This window comes from Symsagittifera roscoffensis, chromosome 3, assembly GCF_963678635.1.
Source record: "Symsagittifera roscoffensis chromosome 3, txSymRosc1.1, whole genome shotgun sequence".
Lineage (NCBI taxonomy): Eukaryota > Metazoa > Xenacoelomorpha > Acoela > Convolutidae > Symsagittifera > Symsagittifera roscoffensis.
In genome coordinates this window covers 58,702,486-58,723,865 of record NC_087064.1, presented here as the reverse complement: position 1 = coordinate 58,723,865, position 21,380 = coordinate 58,702,486, and the positions used below count along the sequence as shown (strand labels likewise).

The 21,380-nt window shown below is 36.3% G+C and overlaps 2 protein-coding genes across 2 annotated transcripts in view; both read right to left on the bottom strand.

Annotated features, from left to right (window-relative positions):
* Positions 1-210: 210 nt before the first annotated feature.
* Positions 211-3,083, bottom strand: LOC134841142 (SH3 domain-binding glutamic acid-rich-like protein 3). Its single transcript, XM_063856938.1, has 3 exons — positions 2,912-3,083; positions 960-1,138; positions 211-786 (listed from the first exon to the last, which is right to left on the bottom strand). Exons 1-3 carry the CDS (start codon positions 2,952-2,954, stop codon positions 715-717), a joined length of 294 nt encoding a protein of 97 aa, XP_063713008.1. The 5' UTR covers positions 2,955-3,083; the 3' UTR covers positions 211-714.
* Positions 3,084-3,684: 601 nt separating this feature from the next.
* Positions 3,685-21,380, bottom strand: part of LOC134841140 (protein flightless-1-like) — a 52,057-nt gene continuing 34,361 nt past the window's right edge. Inside the window, exons 2-24 of the mRNA XM_063856937.1 lie at positions 21,155-21,286; positions 20,820-20,936; positions 20,284-20,531; positions 19,868-20,032; positions 19,259-19,362; positions 19,024-19,140; positions 18,887-18,945; positions 18,485-18,727; positions 17,549-17,756; positions 15,460-15,652; positions 15,037-15,164; positions 14,524-14,576; positions 14,378-14,440; positions 14,081-14,234; positions 12,985-13,321; positions 12,473-12,585; positions 11,775-11,979; positions 9,165-9,393; positions 7,028-7,255; positions 6,391-6,770; positions 6,017-6,161; positions 4,276-4,455; positions 3,685-4,156 (exon numbers count right to left, since the gene is read on the bottom strand). Of these exons, the coding sequence (XP_063713007.1) occupies positions 3,911-4,156; positions 4,276-4,455; positions 6,017-6,161; positions 6,391-6,770; positions 7,028-7,255; positions 9,165-9,393; positions 11,775-11,979; positions 12,473-12,585; positions 12,985-13,321; positions 14,081-14,234; positions 14,378-14,440; positions 14,524-14,576; positions 15,037-15,164; positions 15,460-15,652; positions 17,549-17,756; positions 18,485-18,727; positions 18,887-18,945; positions 19,024-19,140; positions 19,259-19,362; positions 19,868-20,032; positions 20,284-20,531; positions 20,820-20,936; positions 21,155-21,232 (3,993 nt within the window). The 5' untranslated portion in view covers positions 21,233-21,286 and the 3' untranslated portion in view covers positions 3,685-3,910. The remainder of the gene's footprint in view (positions 4,157-4,275; positions 4,456-6,016; positions 6,162-6,390; positions 6,771-7,027; positions 7,256-9,164; positions 9,394-11,774; positions 11,980-12,472; positions 12,586-12,984; positions 13,322-14,080; positions 14,235-14,377; positions 14,441-14,523; positions 14,577-15,036; positions 15,165-15,459; positions 15,653-17,548; positions 17,757-18,484; positions 18,728-18,886; positions 18,946-19,023; positions 19,141-19,258; positions 19,363-19,867; positions 20,033-20,283; positions 20,532-20,819; positions 20,937-21,154; positions 21,287-21,380) is intronic.

The window sequence follows — 21,380 nt, the reverse complement described above, 5'->3', positions numbered from 1 at the left end:
CCTAATTTGTTCATTTCCTGGATGCCATTTATTATGATCAAATTTTGTGACCACGGGCATTTCAGACTGACGCCAACGTTTTATTTGTCAAGTTTATTTGAAGTTTGATTTCCTAATTTTAATGTCAAGGGTCAAGTCTCGCAGTTTCAAAGATGGTGTCTAATAATGACTAAAGGCAACAACATAGTCTCTCAATTCTAATCAAGAAAATCAAATTCAGAAATTTTATTTCGTTCAATTATTAAAAGCGCGATTCCAATAAACTGACTTAAATATTTCTGAAATCCATTTTAAGCAGCGACATTCAATTCTTTTTTTTGCATTATTTAAGAAGGGAAAATATAATGAATTGCTCGAGCTATTGGGATGGCAATTGAATTTGCTATTATTAAACCCAACGTGATGAATCAGTGAAAATTTTTGTCTCGATTACTTATATATGATTTTTCGTAGATTCATTCACCTCAAAATTTATTTATGACAAAAAAGGCTTACATCCTTGATTAAATGATCTAGTTATCTTTTCATTGCTCATCACTTATTTTTAATTATATTATCATCATTAATATTTGAAATTTCTAGGGTCAATTTTTCTTTGGGTATAAATAGAAATCTTCGGAAAGTATAAAATAGAAATTAAGTCTTGAGTCACGTGAGGGCAATTGAACAATCTGCGTGGAGCCCAAGATTGACATCAAATGATGATTGAGACATTTAGTCCTTGGACAGCTGGAAAAATTCCAACAGGTTGCTATCCTCTAGAGCATTGTGGAAGGCCTCGTAATCCTAAAGCAAAAAAATTACAAAATTAATTCTCGTTTTTAGAAGGCATACAAAAAATCATCAAAACAAATCATGCTCCATGGATCAGATCGAAATAGTCTTGTGTCCCAGTCCCTAATAAAAAGCAATCTACATGGACCATTTCCTTAAAAAAAATCTGAGTCTTTCAAACTCACGCCTAAGTACTGGTCGTCCTTGAAGAACTGGGGCACCACTGCTTTGTGGTCGTTCATCTTAGCCCGCATGTCCTCCAGGTACTTGGCATCTAGGGCCACATCCACTTCCTCGTAGTCTATGCGCATGCTGGTCAGAGTGTTTTGGATCTTAACCACTCTGTTCTTCACCTCGCGACTGCCTGTAAAAGAACAGAGCAATTCAAATTGACAACTCAAGATTAAGACTTAGGATTTTACATTGTATTTTTTAAAAAAATCCTCCATCAAAACTTTCTGCACCTGCCACTGAATACAAATATCAGATACGCACACTTGCCTGCAATGAAAGAAAAGCTCAAATATAAAAAACTAACTAAAAACAAAAAAATCGCAACGAAAACAGGCTGCAAAAGGACCAATGAAGACAGAGGCAAAACGGAGCTTGGCAACACATGCAATACAAAACAAAATTAGCATTGCAATCTAGCAGATAGAAAATGAGACGGAAGACAAAGTCGATAATTTTTTTCAAAAAAATCTCATAAATTTGACTTAAAAAAATTCATACAATTACCTCAAACGATGTTCAATTTGAGGAAAACTTATCGATTAATTAATCATCAGCGTTAAATAAGCATTAAAAAGCATTTACATAGCGGCAGCTATGCCGACAATTCTTGTGTAGACGCCATTTGAGTCAAAAACAAAATTGTTGTGATTTAAAATTTAGATCTACGACGTTTTGAAACTCAGATATTATCCCCAACACCCTGACTGAAACACACAAAGCAAAATATCTAATTTTGCCTTTCAAACGACAAAATATAATACGCGTAGGATGATATAATATCAGCTAAAATCAAGCACACTAAAGAAACTTAAAAAAATGAAACAATATATCTGAGTTAGTATATTTACAAATTACACACCCTTCAATAACAGTAAAATCTGCCTAAATTAGAACATAGCCAACTCACAGTTGGAAAAAAGAAATGAACGCAAAGAAAAAAAAATGACTTCGAATTTCGGAGGAAAAATAGAAAGACTTAACCCTCTTCGAATTTCTAGAAAAATTTATAATTGACAATTTTCTCATTAAATTAACCCAATTTGAGAACACTGGATCATTAAGTAGACATTTTATTTCGCTGGGAAATCTGATAATTAAATTCCACTTTCGAAACAAGAAGTCCATCGCGTTTTTCGAGACCTTTACACATTTGCTGTTCGGTAGTGGAGTTAGCCTTCCTTTTAACAATGGAAAAGAACTGAAATTAAAAAGAAACCTTAGGAGCTCAATACATGCACTTTACTTCTAGACTAACTAACCCTTGAAAGCATGGAGAATTCATGCTAAAGCAAGGTTTATTTATTACATATTTCTCTAAGTAAAAATGTTTAATCGGATCATTTGAGCAATCTCGCCCCCCCCCCCCCCCCCCCGTGACCAATTGAGCTATCTACCCCAAGCAAAAACGGTAAGATATTACAAAAAGACGTTATCAAACGCAAGTAGATGGTTGATGTGTTCATAGCACGCAATCAATTGACCGACTGAAGTTCCTTTTACATGAATATCGAGAAAATTTTTATACAGAAATTTATATTTTTTTTGCAAATTTTTGTTTGGGCGACCATTTTATCTCATTACCAGGGTTATTGCCCTAGCCTTATATCTGAATACAAAAAAAATGTTCTCTGCAGCACCTTATTAATGTACGCAATAGCTTTTTTCCATTTAGGACAAAAAGTTCGCTTAATGTGCCTCAGTTTAATTATTCTTTTTCCACTCTGTTATCTTTGGCGTTCCACATTCGTTGGAGAATCTGGTTCATGATTTCATATCATTCAAACTAATTTCGAGTGGTTATAAACATGTCTCAAGTACCTTAGGGGGGATTGCTCAATTGATTCGTTTATCCATACAAAAGATCTACAAGTGAATTAAATATTTGAGGACCTCTGTTACCAACCCGACACGCTCGTGATGTAAACTTTGATTCCAGTAGAACTCATTATAGCCCCGTCTGGTTCTAAGAGATGATGTTTGATGAGATAGAGTTGATGGATAGTTTCCGGAAGAGGGTCCTGATCTAGGAAGGTTACAGGTCGCAAAGAACGGATTTATAACAATCAGTGCTATCTGAAATGATTATAAAAAATTGGGAAGAACAATTCTGTGGAATAAAGAAAAAAGCATTGAGGACGTATACAGGCCTCTATACGAAGCTGCGAGCCACGAACACAAACAAAAACTAGTATAGGCGGCTTTCAATTAGCTAGATAACACAAAAAATAAGATTTAGTCGACTACGAGATTCGAAACGCGGACCACAGGACTTTGAAGCATTAGAGTTAAACACTCATCAAGTAATAGTAAAAACCAGGCACTCAAAACAGAGAAAACAGAAATATGGAAAAGTTGGAAAAGTCAAAAAACTTACGGAAACCATTTTTCAAAACATTTTCAACTTTCGCATTTCGAATATAAATACACCACGTTAAGGCTCTTTGAATATCAAGAATCTTTAAACTTTCTCGAAAAGCAAACCCAATTAAAGAAAATTGGACCAATAAGAATTTTTTCATTCCGCAGGGAATGCTGAAAATTTACAATCGTGAGCGCAGTTAAAACGTGAGCGCAGAAAAGTGTGCGAGTTAATAAGGAAAAATTTAACTCATTTTATCACATAAGCATTTCTCGAATAAAACCAATGTCGATTTTGAAATAATTAACTAGATGAGATGATTTTTAAAAATTAAATTCAATTAATTCATTTCTTCTTAATATAACTCAAAAAAAGTTGAGAAAAACTACATGCTCAGCACAAGGTTAATTTTTTTGACCATTGAGAATCTCAATTTTGACATCTTGAACGTTAGTTTAAGACTAGAAATTATTTCTGGTCACTTTAAATTTTTAGCATCACAGGCCTTCTCGGTAAATTCTGTAAATGATATTTATTCGTTTTTCATCTGATAAATTTAGGAGGAGGCCACGGCGCCCATCCATGGAACACCCTCTGGAACTGCCACGGTTCGAATCCTCGCTTGGTCGCCAGCAGCTTAGCTGGTTTCTTCCTTTCTCTGTACTGCATGTACATGACTGCAGATTTGTATGCCAGTCGAACTACTGTGTCGGAAGCATTTTCTCCCAACCATAGATAGACATTTGTACCAGTGTCCAGAATCATGACGTCACTCGGGGTCAGATCGGCCTGCAATTCATAATATATATTTATTATTTAGACGAGATGACCTTGTTTGCCTGATTCACGCTTTGTTTTAAACTTTTACTAGTAGATCAGCTTTACTTTCAAACCATAATTGTAATAACCTGGCTGAAGTCGTTGAACTTGAATGAGACTCCAAAGAAACCGTGCAGATTGGAGCACCTGAACAGTTGGCAGCTGGCGACGTAAGAGTTGTCAGTCTCGTACGCCTGCTTCCCTCCAAGGAACTCCCAGAAAAGATCCTGTGGCTCAGTTCCCTCAGACACTTCTTGAATAGTGAAGTTCTAAACAAAATTTCATGCAACGATTTCCCAATGACAAACAAGCCCAGTAACAACCCTGTTTCATTTTCCTGCCGATAAATTTTGGGCAATACTATAAATTATTGCTAATAATCGATTGAGTGATAGATTCATAATGGTCTCGCTTTTTGTTCCGACCATTTGAAAAATGGGGAAGAACTTTGTATTCGGGTGTGTTTTAGTTTTGCTTTGTTTTTCTTTGTCCTTTTCCTTTTTTGTTCCGACCATTGAAAATGAGGAGGAACTTGGTATTCAAGTCTGTTTTAGTTTTTTTGTTTTCCACGCAAAATCAGGTACCACAAATAATGATCGGACTGGGTGGAGTGATATATCATATTAAAGCACTTACAGTCGTGATTCAAACATTATACAAAATTTCGAAAAACTTCCCAGATTCGAGAAAAACCGGTTTTTTGATTTTTCGTCTTATTTCGAGCGAATAAAGCGAGCGAGCAGTCTTATTTCAACTGCTTAAAAGCTTACAATAGCTTAACTTGAAAAATTTAGTTTTACTTGAGAGCTCCTCCTACCTAATCCCCAGTTTTTTTGTGCAGTTCCTTTTATCACACCACGCCAAAAAAATGACAAATTAAGCCAATCGAAGATTGGAAAAAAAGTAAAGAAGGCAAGTTAACAAAAAAAACACTGACTTAGTTGAAAAAATCTCAACTTTCGAACTTCAAAGAAAAAAATAGATGCCCTTTGAGCTCTTTGAGTTTCAAGAACAATTTATGATTGGCGCTTCTTTGATAAGATTGACCCAACTTGAAAACTGGATCAACAGGTAAAGTTTTTATTCCGCTGAAAACCTAAATATTAAATTCCACTTTTGAAACTAGAAATCGCTCACGCTTTTTTGCGCCCTTTCCACTTTCGTATTTGGAGAGTGCTATTTACGTCACTTTCAGCAGATGAAATTCAATTGAACTCAAAAAGTACATATATACATAAGTGCATCAATATGTATGAATGCACATCTGTAGTTATTAGAGACTTTTAAGATTTTTTCCTTAAAAAAATAAGCAAAACCTATATAAGACTCTTCACTATGTTCATTACTCTTAATTATTTGAAAAACTATGTTGTATTTTTTAAGACTATGGTCGGAACAATCAGTGCTACTTCCACAGAAACCGGCTATCCCTGTTTATCTATCTCGAAGAGCTGACACAGAGGCGAAGCTGCGCTTCGCAAATACTAGCGAGAACACAAAAAACAGCTCTATAAAACGCAACAAAAAGTAGAAATAAGCCTCGAAATAAAAAAAAATCAGCTAGGTCTCGGTTTCGATCTGCGACCTAGAAAATATGAGTCTCACGCTCTAACCACTCAGCCACGGACGCTTACTAAACTACAAACACTAGCCACAAATCAAGCAGAGAATAGAAGCTATGAAACGGTCCACTGGTACAGATAGTGGTTATATCAAAAAAGTCACCAAATAAGTGAAAACTTTTATTTGCGAGCTGATTAGAAAAAAAATCGTACTACTACACTAATACTCGCAAACTGACTAGTGTAAAGACCTTATGTAATGTCTCACCATGGTTCCATATATCTTTTCTGCGTCTTTCTTGGCCACTTTCTGGAAGAACTCATTAGACTTGGACCCAATCCAGACATACGCAATGCCACTTGAGGATGAAGAGGAGTTCTCTTTTTCATCGAAAGGAATACCAAGAATATAACTAAAAACAAATTTCCAAATTTAATTGACATATGGAACCTTTTTATTAAATAACTGTGGTTCCTGTGCTTACAATGTTTCCATGATAGCGCTCAAAACAACATATACACGACTTCGCCCATGTTTAGTTGCAGAAGAAGTTAACAATAATATAGGCCAAAACTGAACCTACAAACTTGATGAGGAGTTGGAGGCCTCTTTGAAATTTTTGTTTTTGTGCACCGACATACCAATAATAGGAGTGCAGTAATCTTGCTTCACAGTCCACTTCGATACACCTCGTGAACACAGTTCCCGCATTCGACCTCACACAATGCAACTTTGTCCGACCTCCCGACTCCTCCTCCTTTTTAGCCGCCTTCCTCGATCCCCGATGGATAATTATCTGCTGGTTGAGCGAAATCAGAAGTGAAATATCCTCTGCTTGCTGATTCACAACTAGAGTAGGCTCGATTGCGGCTTCCAAATCTGGTAAGTTGAGACCACTTCGCAGCTTGTCTATCTGTTGGTTAATGAACGAGGGCAAGTCTTCCTTTGAAAACTGCAGATTGAAGTTGAAGAAGCCTTTGTTTGAAGAGTCCCGACCTTTCCAGAACACAGTTCTGAACTCCTGAAAAACAAACATTTTCTGTTCAATCATTTTTAATGCAAACTTGTGCAATTATAACCGTAAAAAATTTTCGAACCAAGAAGAAGGCTTAGTATCTCTTAAGAAATCAATTTTTGACTTCAAACGGAACTAGTACTCGATTTGTGTTTTAAAGAAACTATAAAGAACAATATTCGCTTCAAATGGAACTAGTTCTCGATTTGGGTTTTCATCAAATATCAATATCATTTCCCTTAAACTCCAAAACGTCTTTTTACATGTTTAAAGCTGCCAATTCCTCCTCCCCCACCGCTTCCCGATGACCCTTTGTGACCCGTTGGTTCCTCTTCCGTTGCCGTATCATCTGTATCGTCGGTCAAATCTTCATCATCAGGGGGATGAACATAATACATGACTAACACGTAGCTGTCACACGAGTAGAACTGTCCGATTTCATGCTCGGGAAGCTTCACGAAATTTTGTCCGTTGAACCAGAACGCAATTGTCTGAAAATTATACTATGATAGCTTTATACTATGATATGATATATAGACACAGAGGCGAAGCTGCGCTTCGCAAACACAAGCGAGGAAACCGTAAAAAAGCTCTGAACAGGCAAAATGAAATCAGGAAAAAGGGAAAGATTAAAAATACACCTTGCGAAAATTTTACTTACACTAGCAAAAAAAGCAGCTACAGCTTCTTATCAAATTGCCTATGCAATGCAGCAAAAATTCAACCAAAAAATCTATTTGGAACTTCCGGATTTGAATCTCCCACCTGATGATTAGGGGTCTCACGTCCTAACGTTTGCGCCACGGTCGCTTGGAGGTAAACTAGTGGTGCACCTGGTTTAACATTTTAATCTTTGATTGTAGCGATACCGAAATGCACACTTTTCAAAGTTTCAAAAGTTGGAATTTACGCAAAACCCTAGTAATTCCCTACTTAAGTACGGGATTAGCTGTTTATTCACAGGAAAAAACTACTATTTGCTCTGTTATCTGAATTCTTTATTTCATATTTGGCTGGGTAGTTTTCGAAAAAGTGAAATAAGAAATGATCAAATACTGATCAAACAAAGACTTTTCCTATATCAATTAACTTTTCTCTAATAAAGCATGGGAAGAGCATCTTATACAGGGAAGAATTTCACAGCCTGATTTTTAGATTTAACCCTTAATATCAGATTTAGCTAGTAATTTTTGTGAAAAAAAGTTTGGAATTTTTACAAAAAATGGATTTTTGCGATAACCTTATCAGCTTTTCTAAAATAAATAGGGTGAAACATATTAAACAGAGAAAATCTAACCACCACGTTAGTTTGATTGAAATAACAACCTTAGAATCAGCGGGTTAGTTTTCTAAGGCCATATTTTTTTCACACCACAGGGTCTAGCCATTTACACAAGGAAGATTCACACAATTGTTTTTTCCTTTCGGTTCAACCCTTAATCTCCGATTTGGCAGGGTAGTTTTTGAGAAAAGTCGCAGTTTTAGAAAATAACAAAAATGGGCTGAATTGAGGCCATAACTTTTTTCTACCGAGTTTGGGGAATAGCCGCATAAGAAGGGGAATCCCCATGATTTGTTCTTTTAATTGAAACGTTTATCTCAGATTTGCGCATTTAATATTTGAGAAAATGCAAAAAAAAATCGAAAACAAATGGGTCAAAAATCCCCTTCCGAAACTTTCGAAGGCCGTAGAACGTGGGTAAAATAAATAGTGACTAGCAAAATATGCAGGCACATTAAAGAACTTCCAGGTTATCCATTAGTACATTTTTTTTAATCGGTTGTTGTTTTTGAAAAAATGAAATTTCGGCGAAAGTGCAATAATTTTCCAGAGCGTAGCAAAAAAAAAAACAACCAAAAAAACATCAAATCCCATATTTTTTTCATAATACCTGTTGTTTTAAACAGGACCTTACACTAGCCAAAAATAAAGCCGCAACACATGCTATTAAATTGCCTATGCTCAAATAGGTTTTAACATGATTAAATTGGAACATACCAAAAGTGCCACCAATGAGCACTATTATTTGCGACTTAGGTTGGGAAAAACTCTTCGTAAAAATACACTACGCTTGGCTTGTGTAAAAAAAAGTTCTTCATAGTAATGCACTAATCTTCGCTTGAACAAAGATCTGTTCAATTTTTATAAACCGATCAAATCTGATAACTACACGCAAAACAATTCAGATACATGAAAGTTTTAGATATCACAAATTTTTTTAGATATCACAAACATTATCAGTAATTCTATCACGTTCAAAAATGTTACACGAAAATCAATGGATCGGAGAAAAACCAAATGGCGCCTTTCCAACTGACAATATTGAGTTTTTAAAAAACACCAGCAACGAGCAATTTCAATATGTTTGTGCATTCTCAAAATATCTGTATTATTCTAACGTGTTTCAGATCGTCTGAGAAGTACAACTTGTCGTATTCCATGTCTTCCAAATTGTGGTCTGGCTGTCGAGATGCAAACAGTGCACTCAGACTAGTCTTGGCTTCCTTCGGTGGCTCATCAGCTGTTTTCTGGTGCTCCGGCAGGTGCTGGTTATCTTTTGTGTAGTCAACAGCCACTTTGTCCGAAGTCCACTTCGAGAAGAAACTCTTGAAGAACTCACTCTCAAACCTAGAAGCATAATCGTTATAAAATTTAGTTAGAGAAAACGTCCTGCTTTGATTTTCGTTTTCTGGAGATTGAACTTTTCATACCCTACCCCAACTTCAACAAGAATTAAACCATTGAAACAGAGGCAAAACTGCGCTTCGCAAACACTAGCCAAAATACGACAAAAATCAGCTCGATAAAGTCCAATAAGAAAAAGTAGAAATAAGCCTCGAATTAGTAAAAAAATATATATCAGCTAAGTCTCGGATTTGATCTACGACCTACGGCGACCTAAAATATGAGTCTCTCGCTCTAACCACTCAGCCACGGACGCAAAAAATAAATCACAAATACTAGCCACAAATCAAGCAGAGAGCAGATGCTATGAAACTTCCAATGCTTTAGATCGTGATTATAACATAAGTGCCGCCATATAATGAACACTTTGCCACCACTAAATGTTTTGTAATACAACGTTTAGTAATTACCGAGCAGCCACAAAGCCGACAATACGTAGGTAGACAAAGAATGATCCGAAAACAAAAGAAATTGTTGTCATAAAAAATGTGAGCGATAAAAACTTAACTTTATTTTTTACACCACAACCAACCTCAATTAGTTTATACACTCAACTCAAACAACACAAAACAAGTTCACTAATCCGATAAAACATACGCCGAAACAGTTCGGGCCAAATAGAGCTCTTAAGCGAGAGACAGAAAAAAAAAGAAAATATACCGAGGTAAGGCTGACAAATTTACAAATGCCAACTAAAACGAAAGTGCCTACAGTTGTTAAAGCCTTAAACGCCAGAAAGTTGTAAAGGTTCAATAACAACGCAAATTCAATTTCTTACAGATGTGTAAGAAAAGCTGTTTACGGGAAAAGTCTAGTTTTCGATAACAAGACACTGGCTCTCAAACTCATTACTTTTTTCTAACTAAAAAGAAATGAAAAAAAAAACAAGGAAGCGCTTATTGAAAAAAAGTTTATCAAAAACAAAAAAAGTTGATTAAAAACTTACCACCTTAAAACTATGAATTTCAAAAATAATTTATGACTTTGATTAGCACTTTTCTGTAAAGTTATCCTAATTAGAAAAAACTGGATCAAAGGGTAATTTTTCCATTCTACTGGGAATTTAAAGTCGATTTAACAATAGAAACAAAAAATTTTTCACGTTTTTCCTGACCTCAACAATTTTTCTGTTTGATAGTGTAGTTTGACTTCTTTTTAGCAAAAACTGACAAAATGAAAAATCAACCGTGAAAAATAAATTTGAGCGTGAACAATTTTTACAACGGTGTGAAGCTGGGCTTCGCAAACACTAGCGAAATGAGACGAAAAATTCGGCTACGTCTCGGATTTTCTCTTTCACTGAACACTTTTATTTGCGAGTTAGGTTAAAAAAAAAGATCTGTACTAATACACTGCGCTCGCAACCTCGCAAGAGTAAAAACTTTTGCTTGAAATCACAAAAAATTAACGAATTAAACACAGAGGCGAAGCGGAGCTTCACACCCCTTGCGATACAACACAAAAAAAAAACAAAAAAAATGAAAATTTCGAGAAAAAAAAATAGGTCACATAAACTTTCATGTCTCGATAGAAATTCATTCCAGGCAAACATGCCAGACACTTGAATTTTAAATCAGCAACAACGGAACAAAATTTATGTTAATAAACAAAGCCAATCTTTGAGCATACGCAAGTTATTAAGCCGAAAAAAAGATTTTATAAAAAAAAAGTTTTTAGTCCCACATTAAACAACAATGGAAAACACTTGCACTTCAAGTGCAATGAAAACTGCTTACAGCACAAGAAAAATCAGTGATGTGGCAACAAAGCCAACAACCTTTGAGCTGGAACCAATTGACCAAAAAAAGAATCGAAAAAAGTCCCCCCCCCCCCCTGAAATTAGAATGAAAAACACTTGCAATTGCAGCTACAATGAAAACTTTCTACAGCACGAGCAAAATCCGTTGTGTTAAGTTTAAATTTTCAAGAAATTGAGCATGTCAGTAAGCAGCATAGTCAGCTGCATAATCAACAAGTGACTCAACTGATTTTGATAAGCTAATTGACTAGCTTATCAAAATCAGTTGAATCACTTATATATATATTCCAGTTTGATAACGCTTGCTAATCGCAAGCGTAATAAGAGCCTAAACTACGTTCACCGACTCTTAAAATAACCGACCTTAATGTATAAATCCTTTCGACTGTTCGAGAGTGATCAATATTTACGGGAAAAGTCTAAAGAAAATAGTGTAGAAATTTTACTCCTGTGGTCATATCGCTATAAGTTATGCTAACGCCCAGAAAAAAATGGCTGGTCGTATATCGTTTGTTTTGGAATAGAGACAAACCACAGTTATGACAATTTGTGACGTATTAATTACCCTTGCTTCTCGACAATTACTCCAGCTTCATCGTCCTGTCTAACGACTGTTCGCAGCAACACACCCGCAATCTGTACACTGGCCCTCTTGAGTATGCGGGCACTGCGTCTACCCTCCCACACAAACACTGCAGTCTGCGCATCTAGAACTAACACCGACTTCGGGTTCAGTTGTTCCTCGTTCAAAGCCCAGTTGGTCTGTTCCACTGAAAAAAAAACAACCACTCTCATAATGACAAATTTAAATATCCTTGTTTAGTTGAGATTTTCATTCAACCACCGGCAAAATGCTCAAAAAGAACATTAGAATTCTTACAGGCTTTATGACTGATTCTAATGCTTGAAGCGTTAATTAATGCCAAATCGCCGCTCGCTGAGGCAACCTTGCAGTGTTGGTCCTTTAATAACACAGTACGTTTTAAATACTGTTTAAAACGTCTGTCAGAAATAGCGTGTTATTTTCTCGTGTCATAATTGACGTAAATTTCCAAAAATGACATAAATTGACCAACACTGCAACCTTGTTTAATTCAACAAACGCTTCAAAAAAACTGAGGTTGTTTTTAACTGATTGAGTTAACGAGTTGCTTGTACCGATTGTTAATCTTTTATTGACTCATCTGTTTTGGTCTTCTAGATAAATTAAATTAGTTTATTTCATTAAAAGCAATTGGCGCAGAGCATAACAATTCTACACACATTGGCTGAGCTCGAAGTATTTGTTTCCATCTATCTGCTTGATGAGCACATTGTACAAGTTGGGCTTCTTAATTGTGTTCAGATCCAGCCACTCCGAAGGTTTGAACGTGAACCTGAAATATACGAATAAAAACTTCGGTGCTCGCAATGTCAACTACTAGGAACAAACAATTTTCGAAGCAGCTGGTTGCTTAGCAGGAAGCAAAGAACATTCATTCCGATCACACCATTGTTAAAAAAAACTAAAAACATTTCTGCCGTTTTCTCGGCACGAGACTCCAGTTTACAGTCTTTCTGTGATAAATTGGTCTGAATAGTGAGCCGAATTTTCTCAAATATCCTATTGTTACACCCATCATTTTTCGAACTGGTCAGACAAACAATTCAAATACACGATACAAAGCATTGCGGCTTCCACAATAGTCAGTTGAAAATATCCGTATTTTACTAAGTTGATATTTTCTGGCGTTGAAATGAAAAATCTTGACAAAATAAATTGCATATATTCTTACGTTTCTGGTTTATCCACCAGCAGTCCTTTCCAAAACTGACTAGGTTCCGCTCCCTGTCTCACCACCAACACTCTGCCCCTTCCCCTCCTCTCATTCTTAATTATCTTCTCACCCAACAACTTCGCCTTGCTCAGTTTCGTATTTGGAGTCTGGTTTCCCACCCATAGAAACAATGCCCGACCGATATCCAGCATAAATATGTATCTAGGGTCCAATGACTCTGGACTGAGTTCAACCAAGTGCATTCCCATTTGCGTTGCATTGGTGTTCAGACAGAACAGATACTGGTTTGCAGCCTCCTGTTCGAAGTGGTTGAAGCCACTTTCCCCGTGACCTCCTAAACAATATTCAATTAACTCAACCATTGTTGTGTATTCTACTTTTCATCAATATCAAGCAATTTCATCCATCATGCACAGTAAAAATCTCATAATTTCTCCCACAAATTCAATTCATGTTTTTTTTAATTAGTCACAGCGGGTTCAAGTTAAACTTCGTGTACACTTTTCTGCTATAATATGAAGCCATTACCTGATCCAAAATCATAACAATATAAAAGCCATTCGTCTAACAGCGCATCAATTTTTTGAACATAGCCAATCGATGATTGGAAGAGTAATGAACGCAAGTAAACATTAAAAAATCACTGACTTTGTTGAAAAAATCTCAACTTTCGAATTTCAAAGAAAAGAATAGATGCCCTTTAAGCTCTTTGAATTTCTAGAACAATTTATGATTGGCGCTTTTTTGATAATATGAACCCAACTTGAGAAAACTGAATCATTAAGTAAAGTTTTTATTCCGCTGGAAATCTAAAAATTAAATTCAACTTTCGACACAAAAAATCGTTCGTTTTTTGCGCCATTTCTACATTCGTATTTGGAGAGTGCTATTTACGTCACTTTCAGCAGATGAATTTCAATTGAACTCAAAAATTGCATATATACATAAATGCATCAAAATTTACGAATGCACATCTGTAGTTCTTAGACTTTCAAGACTTTAGCTGAAAAAAAAACGAAAAAAAAAATCAGCAAGACCTATATAAGAGTCTTCACTACGTTCATAACTCTTAATAAAGTGAAAAGATTCTTGCCATCTAATATCTGGAAGTCATAGAATGATCCGACGAAAACCGAGAGAAACTCCTCGCTTTCTTCGTCTTGGTCTTCTCGAATAGTCCGACATGATGCTTTGATGCAGTTGCGGAGGTTCACTGCATGTATCGCTACACATGTTTGCTTGTCTTGCTAGAAAACATCCGAAATCAAACACATACGGATATCATACAATCTATGAAGATTATATTTTAACATGGTCGCTTCAGATTATAAATTAACATGGTCGCTTCGGAATCTAGGACTTTAAACTAGTTAAACTATAGCATAATAACCTCTGCGTCTTTTCCGATCCAGAAGTAGATAGTGTTAATGATATCCGAGCCAGTGGAGAGGTTCTGGAAACAGACCAATCAATTAAAATTAAGCGCAAGTGTCAGATTGAAATCTTTGTTAAATCACATGAAAAAAATCAAATTACCCTCAAAACAATGTAGCAATCCTTCTCATGAAACTTCCCGATATCCTCTTCATCTAAACGCAAAACGTCCGATGAACAGTTAAGACTACTTGAAATCAAAGGCAGAAAAATAAATCTGTTTGAGCTTTTCCGCCTCTAGGCTAAACGGTGCGATGTCCTATGAGTGCAAATGACCATACACAGTATGCTCAGATCAGTCAGACTAATAGTATTGCATTAAAACTCAGTGAAGAGATAAAATCTTTCTTTCAGAAGAAATGCATTCTGTCATTCACTCATGTTTAAATTGTAGCGTTTATGGATGCTAGAACGGCATGAATCTATCATATAATAAATATGACCTCAAACAGTGCATATCAAAGCTTGATAGTGCTTAATTGTCAAACATTTTGCTGAGTCAAAGAAAATTCTTCGTAAGATCAACTTCTAAGTGAACTCCACAAAAAGGTTTCAAAAACATAGCCCCTAGGGTTTAACCTTGAAAATAGTCGACTTGCGCTGCTAACTACCAACCTAATTGCACAGGAGCGAAGTTGGAGATGTACCAGACGTGGACTCCTTCGTCATTCCCAATTTCCTCTTCGAAGTAGTTGCTGTAGTCTATCTGGGGCCCACTAAGTCTCTCGTCCCACCGAAGTGGTCTGAAACGCATAAATTGTATCCCAAATTTATCGCATACACAGTCACAACTAGACAACTGAAACACGTCATTTAAAATGATCTTTATTCGACACAAAAAATAAGTATAATTGAAGTACTTGTCCGAAAAATCTCAAGTCTTTATTTGTTGGTTCAGCTGTTCTGTTTCAATTCTGAGGGATGCACCTACCATGTAGAGAAAATAAATTCACGACGCATCCCCACATAACATGGATGTATTCCGCGCTCAATTACTATTCCATGTTTTCATCAATTTTTAGTCAGCAATTTACTTACTTTGAGACGTGTTCCTCGAAGTCCTCCGCCAGCTTATTCGTCTTCTCCACATCCGCACTCTTGCTGTCCTCCGCCACTTTACGCATAGCCGAAAGCACTTTGGCTGCATCCGAACTGCCTGCCTCTTCCTCCTTCCGCTTCTGGATCCGAAGTTTACGGTTGCCACCGCCTCCTGCACCGGTACTGCCAGATCCTAGTGATGAAAACTCAAAAATTATTACAATATTCCCATTCTCAAAAAAATATACAGTCAAAGCTAAGTAAGTTTATCCCCCATCGCCGAAGCCGTTATAAAAAGCCTTTTGCTGCGCATATGGTCATGAAAACTCCAAATGTATCTGCCTATTTCATATTAAAATACTGAAAACGCCTACTTCTTTTTTGAGCGCTCAAGCTTAGGCCGCACCAGTCTCAAGGCATATTACTGCATTCTTGAGATACATATTGAGATCATGTTCCATTTCAAAGCAAAAAAAATATCTTCAAGAAAACAAAACATTTGCAAGAGGTTCTTTTCTCCTTTTTTCTTTATTTTTTCTATGGTGGTATGACAGGAGCTCAGCATGGTTTGAGAGTGTATTTGAGAGTCTTTCTGACTAGATAAAAATAAAAGGGTAGGCTCTCAGTGGCTTAACTTCATTGAAAAATATTATTGTTCCGACCATTTGAAAAATGGCGAGGACCTTTTAACTCGGGTGCGTTTATTTTCTTTTCCACGCAAAATCAGCTACCACATATAATCATCGGAGAAAGCTGAGTAATAAGCTGAGAATAACTTGTTAGAAATTTTTGGATTTTCGTCTTCATTCGAACGAATAAAGCGAGCGAGCAGACTTGCAATAGCTTAGATTAATGGCCTAAAAGCTTAATATAGTTTAATTTAAAACGTAAATTTATTCGAATAACGTTAGTTTTTTTTAGTATTTACGCGCCTTTTTGGAATGATAAGTAAAACAGCAAAAAAAAAAATTTTGATTTTGTTTTTCCGGTCATTTTTCTACAAAAAATGTTTTTCAATTTGCTTATTTTACTATGACTGTCGAATATGCCTAATCTTCCCCAGTTTTTTTTTCAGCTCCATTTATCACACCACGCCGAAAAAAAACATTATTTGAAAAAACTTTTTTGTTGTATGATTTAATAAGATTATGGTCGGAACATTACTTGAACAGTAACCTGCTATCCTTGTTTGTTTACCTACTTGTTTATTTTGTTGTTATCATGATGTACTTAATTGGAGAAAAATTCTTTCTTTCCAAAATTGAACTTGGAACTTGAAGGGTGTTTGAAAAACGTGACAGGGGTGAAGCAGCGCTTCGCATCACTTGCGACAGAAAAATGAATGACTGCCACTACTTGCATAAACATCCGAGATCTTGGAACTGAAAACCTGCACCATTATAAGTTTTACAAAGAGACGCGAAGCAAAGCATCGCACTGCATGCGATAAAAGCTACACAAAGCATGGCACACTAACCGACAAAAATAGAGATTTAAGCCGTCGAAAAAAATTCGAAAAAATTGATCTATCAAAATATTCCTATATTTGTCTTGAATTTCTCTTCGATGAAAGTTCCTTGCATGAAAATATGCCACAAATAAGACACTCAAAAGTTGAATAAGCATCGATACAAAACTTATGAGGCGGTAAAAAAAGCTAACAATTCTTGACCACACACACGCTAAGCCGAAAAAAAAATGTTTTTATTAGAAAACATTTGTTTGAGGACAAATAAAGTTAACTCAAAAAAGGGTCTTCAACAATTCTTAGCCGGTACATTATACGCCAAAAGCTTCTAAGCCGAATAAAAATAAAAACTAATAATGAAAAGAAAAAACTGATATACTGAAATCGGTAGATCTACAACCAACATTTAAAACTTCGAATCGAACGGGCATTTAAAATGTATACATGTTCAAAATTGCCTGTTCTCCATCTGTCTGTTCGTTGACGAAAATAGAGATGGAGATGACCACAATTTCAATCATCCTATGAACAAATTTATTTACGGGAAGAAAGTCTAGTACCCGATGCCAATACCCTTCCTTGTCGCAAGTGTAAACACTAGTCAGTGTGTGTTGCACTCACTGTTTCGGCTGAATGAGCCACTGACACTGTCTACAGACGAAGACTGGCTCATCACCCTCTCTCCCTTCTGCTCCAGCTTTGCCTTGGCCAGCTGGTGTGCCACTGAGAAGTCAATGTTGTAGAAGAGTGCTGCCTTCGATTCAGCCTCACTCATTGCTGTGTGTTTCGGAGGCATCACTAGGTTCGCATTTTCACTCACATTCAGGTCCTTCAAAATTAAAGAGTCGTTTTTAAATGAACGAAACAAACTATCAACAAATGTAGCCGGGTGGATAGCAAGTAGCACAGAACGTTCCGATCATATTAAAATTTCTTCAAGGGAAGCGTCGTTTTTAGTGCGTGGTGTGATTTGAGAATTATAAGATCGCGTAGAAACTAGTCAATTAGGCATGATCTACAATATTTGCCTTCAAAAAAATTTTGTACAACTTATCAAATTTTTTTTTGAAAACATTATTTGCCATTTAAGCGCTTAATGAAAGATCGAAACCTAGTAAAAACACAAACCAAAAAGCAATTTTTTAGCATTAAAATGTATACAATATGACAAATTTCCATATAACGAGCGCTACTTAATATGATATATCACTCGACCCATAATGATAATTATTTGTGTGTGTGTGCAAAAAAAAGTAAAACATCCGAATGCAAAGTTCCTCCCCATTTGCAATGGTCGGAGCAATAAGTTGAACTCTTTAAAAACCTTTGCAATTGAAACTGACATTGAGCCTTTGTGTTTTCACCATGGGACAAAAAACAACAATCACTTGCTCAGTATGATTTTCCATAACAATCAACGAAAGGCAAGCACGAAAATTGTGAGGCTATAACATTCAAGATATAAGGATTTCCATAAAAACCGCTCTGCAAGAAAGGTTTTCAGTTTTAACAATAATGTCAATCTGTCAAAAAATTCAGTGGTGATGGAAAACCCACCTGTAGATTGAGGTAATGTATGGACTCTGGCAGATTGACCAGCTTATTGTACATCAAGTTCAATTTCTTCAGGCGCGTGCATCTACAAAGTGCTTCAGGCACAGACTGCAACTGGTTGAATGCCGCTGAGAATATCTCTAGGCTGCTCAGCTTGCCCAAGTTGCAGTTCAACAGTCCGTCTAAAGTCACCTGGTTACTATCTAGATACAGATTCCGCAGGTTCAGAAGCTTCCCGAAACCGATCTGAAACAGATCTGATTAAGGACATCGCGCACTTCGCAAATTTTCAAAAACATTTTTATGTTCGTATTCTTTGTTTAATTGAGTCAAAATTTCCAGAGGATGCCTTCAATTAAAAAATTTGGAAAGGGATTTTTTGGCGTTTGATTAGTCATGTCTTACCGGCAGTTTGCAGATATTATTTCTTGACAATGACAACGTTTCCAGATGGATCAAAACGTCTACGTAACAACAAGAAAACTAGCATAATTGACATAAAATTAACATATATTCTCAAAGAAGAGTAGATCAGCTCCTACCGAATGACTCTGGCAGCTCTGATATTGAGTTGTTGCTGATGTTTAATCTCTTCAAGGAGCCACACTCAAAAAGACTGTTAGGCACTGACGAAAGATCATTCTCACTGATGTCCAAATCTAAACGAAAATATGTTAATTTCAAACAATTACTTCTCTATCCGAGCTTGCTCCAATTTCCACGTAGTGAAGTGGCATTTGATAAAAGTCACGACTTGAGCTTTTACAATTTGCTTACCGTATAAGTTTGGACACTTGGAGAGCTCTTGTGGAAAATTGTCTATGGTTCTTCCCGTATTCCTCAAATGCAACACTTCCAGCGCAGTTAATGCCGAAATCTGTCTAAAATAACAGCATCAAATTTTTCGTTGACAATCAGCTTCTGATCGAAAATCTCTGAATATTTGATTCTTATTGACATCACGACTGGTCGCTGCAAAAAACTACAACCAGAGACATGCCATCTGTTATAAGAATATGTTGGCCAGTCAATAAGCAGAATGGTCTAAGGGCAGAATGGGTCAAGAGCAGAAAAACAAAAATATTAACTTTTATAAGCTAAGTGGTAAATTAGGTATAAGAATTGTCAAAATTACCAAGGAAACGAATATTTTATCCATAATTTGAGTAATTTAAACGAGCTTGTTTTTTAATTCAATAAAAAACTTGATGAAATTATTCAATTCATGCATAATTTATTCATTTTATTGGTATTATTGACGATTGTAATAAAAACAATTTTATCAACTAGCCCGTAAAAATCAATAAAAGCTAATATTTTTCTGTTTTTTCAGAAAGACCATTCCGCCTCCGAATTCAATCTAGATTTTCTATAGGTATCTCTTACTTGAGGTTGCTGCTGGCTAGTGCTGGATTGTTACCGAGCATTAGTGTTTTCAGACTAGTCAGTCGTCTCAGTTGGACTGGCATGGCATCCAGCTCATTGTCGCTCAAGTCCAGAAAGTTCAAGTTAGTCAAGGAGATGAAGATTGTTGGTGGCACAGCTGTTATTCTGAAGTATAAGAGGAGCTGTGATTTGTCACTACTTCACAGTATTTATGGTCAATCTTATGTTCTATTCCAAGCTTAAATCTTGCTATGTTTCCTTTAAAGTTTAATTTTTGCGAGTCTTAGCTAAAACAATTAACCATTCTGGTATCATTTCATGACTATTTTGCCCATAACTTAGTTCGTTTGAACCTTTTTTGAACGGCATGTACTTTTGACCAATTGAAATAAAGAGAACAAGATACTGTTACCAACTTGGTGGATTTCAAAGACAGATAAGTGAGCTGCTTCAGTTTCTCCAGAAACGATGGCACAATCCCAATCGCATTACAACTCAGATCTAACACACTCAGGTTGGACAGATGACTCAGGTGGTCGCTGGAGGCCAGACTGCTGTTAAGTCTGTTCCATCTCAAGTCCAGCACTTTCAAAGAGTCCGGTGACAAATCGGCGAACGTCTCGTCCACTTCGCTGATCTTGTTGTACGCCAATGAGAGGTACTCCTGAAATGAAAAGCAATCCAGATTTAAATTACACTCGTTGTGACTTAACTTGTACCTACTTAGATTTTCATTGAGATTTTTGAGCTTTATTGGATAAATTTCATATTGGATATTTGCATCACTTAGATATATTGATTCGATTCAAGCCCAACACATTAAGCATTTTTTTTGAAAAATAACTTCTCATGCAACGAAACACCGATGCTTTCCTTCTAAGGAGGTCACTAATATACATAAAACTCATCATTATCCATGTATTCCTTTTGAACTCCAGCATCTGTTACTTACCAGTTCGATGAGTTCACATATGGGTTCTGGTAGCTTGTGAAGTCCATTGCGCTTCAAATTGAGTCGTTCACACCTCTTCAGGTGTTCCAGCTGGCCATTAGGCACTGTGGACTCCACCTACACTCAAAACTCATGATCATTATGAACATATTTGTAAAAAAAACAATGAATCTCCAAAATTTCCTGCATAACACAAAAATGTTTGCAGTAACTACAGCCTCCTACAAACCAATTTGAACTTAAACCTTGTTAAAACTTTCGCTGAAATTCATGATGCGCAATAAAATATGTTTTCAGAAAATTGCGACACGAAAAGAAGAATTTCTAGAATTTACATCGAATGGGTAGTTGTTGAGGTCCAGCCCCTTGATAAGAGACAGAAGTTTCTTGTCAACCTCTGTAGGCTCCCCCATTTTAGATCAATATCGTCTTCTTACAGTCACGGCCGAAGTTCAATTTCAAAATCTGAAAGGTAGGAAAAGTTCAGATCTACAAGAAAGGAAATATGCATTTAAGATTGAGGTTCAAGCTTACACACCAATTACTACGATGGATACCTTA

Coding starts and splice junctions, on each gene's coding strand:
- LOC134841142 (XM_063856938.1), bottom strand. CDS start 2,954: ATGAGTTCTACTGGAATCAAAGTTTACATCACGAGCGTGTCGG. Junction 1,139..2,911: donor TTACATCACGAGCGTGTCGG/GTTGGTAACAGA, acceptor GTTCTTTTACAG/GCAGTCGCGAGGTGAAGAAC. Junction 787..959: donor AGGACGACCAGTACTTAGGC/GTGAGTTTGAAA, acceptor TTTTTGCTTTAG/GATTACGAGGCCTTCCACAA.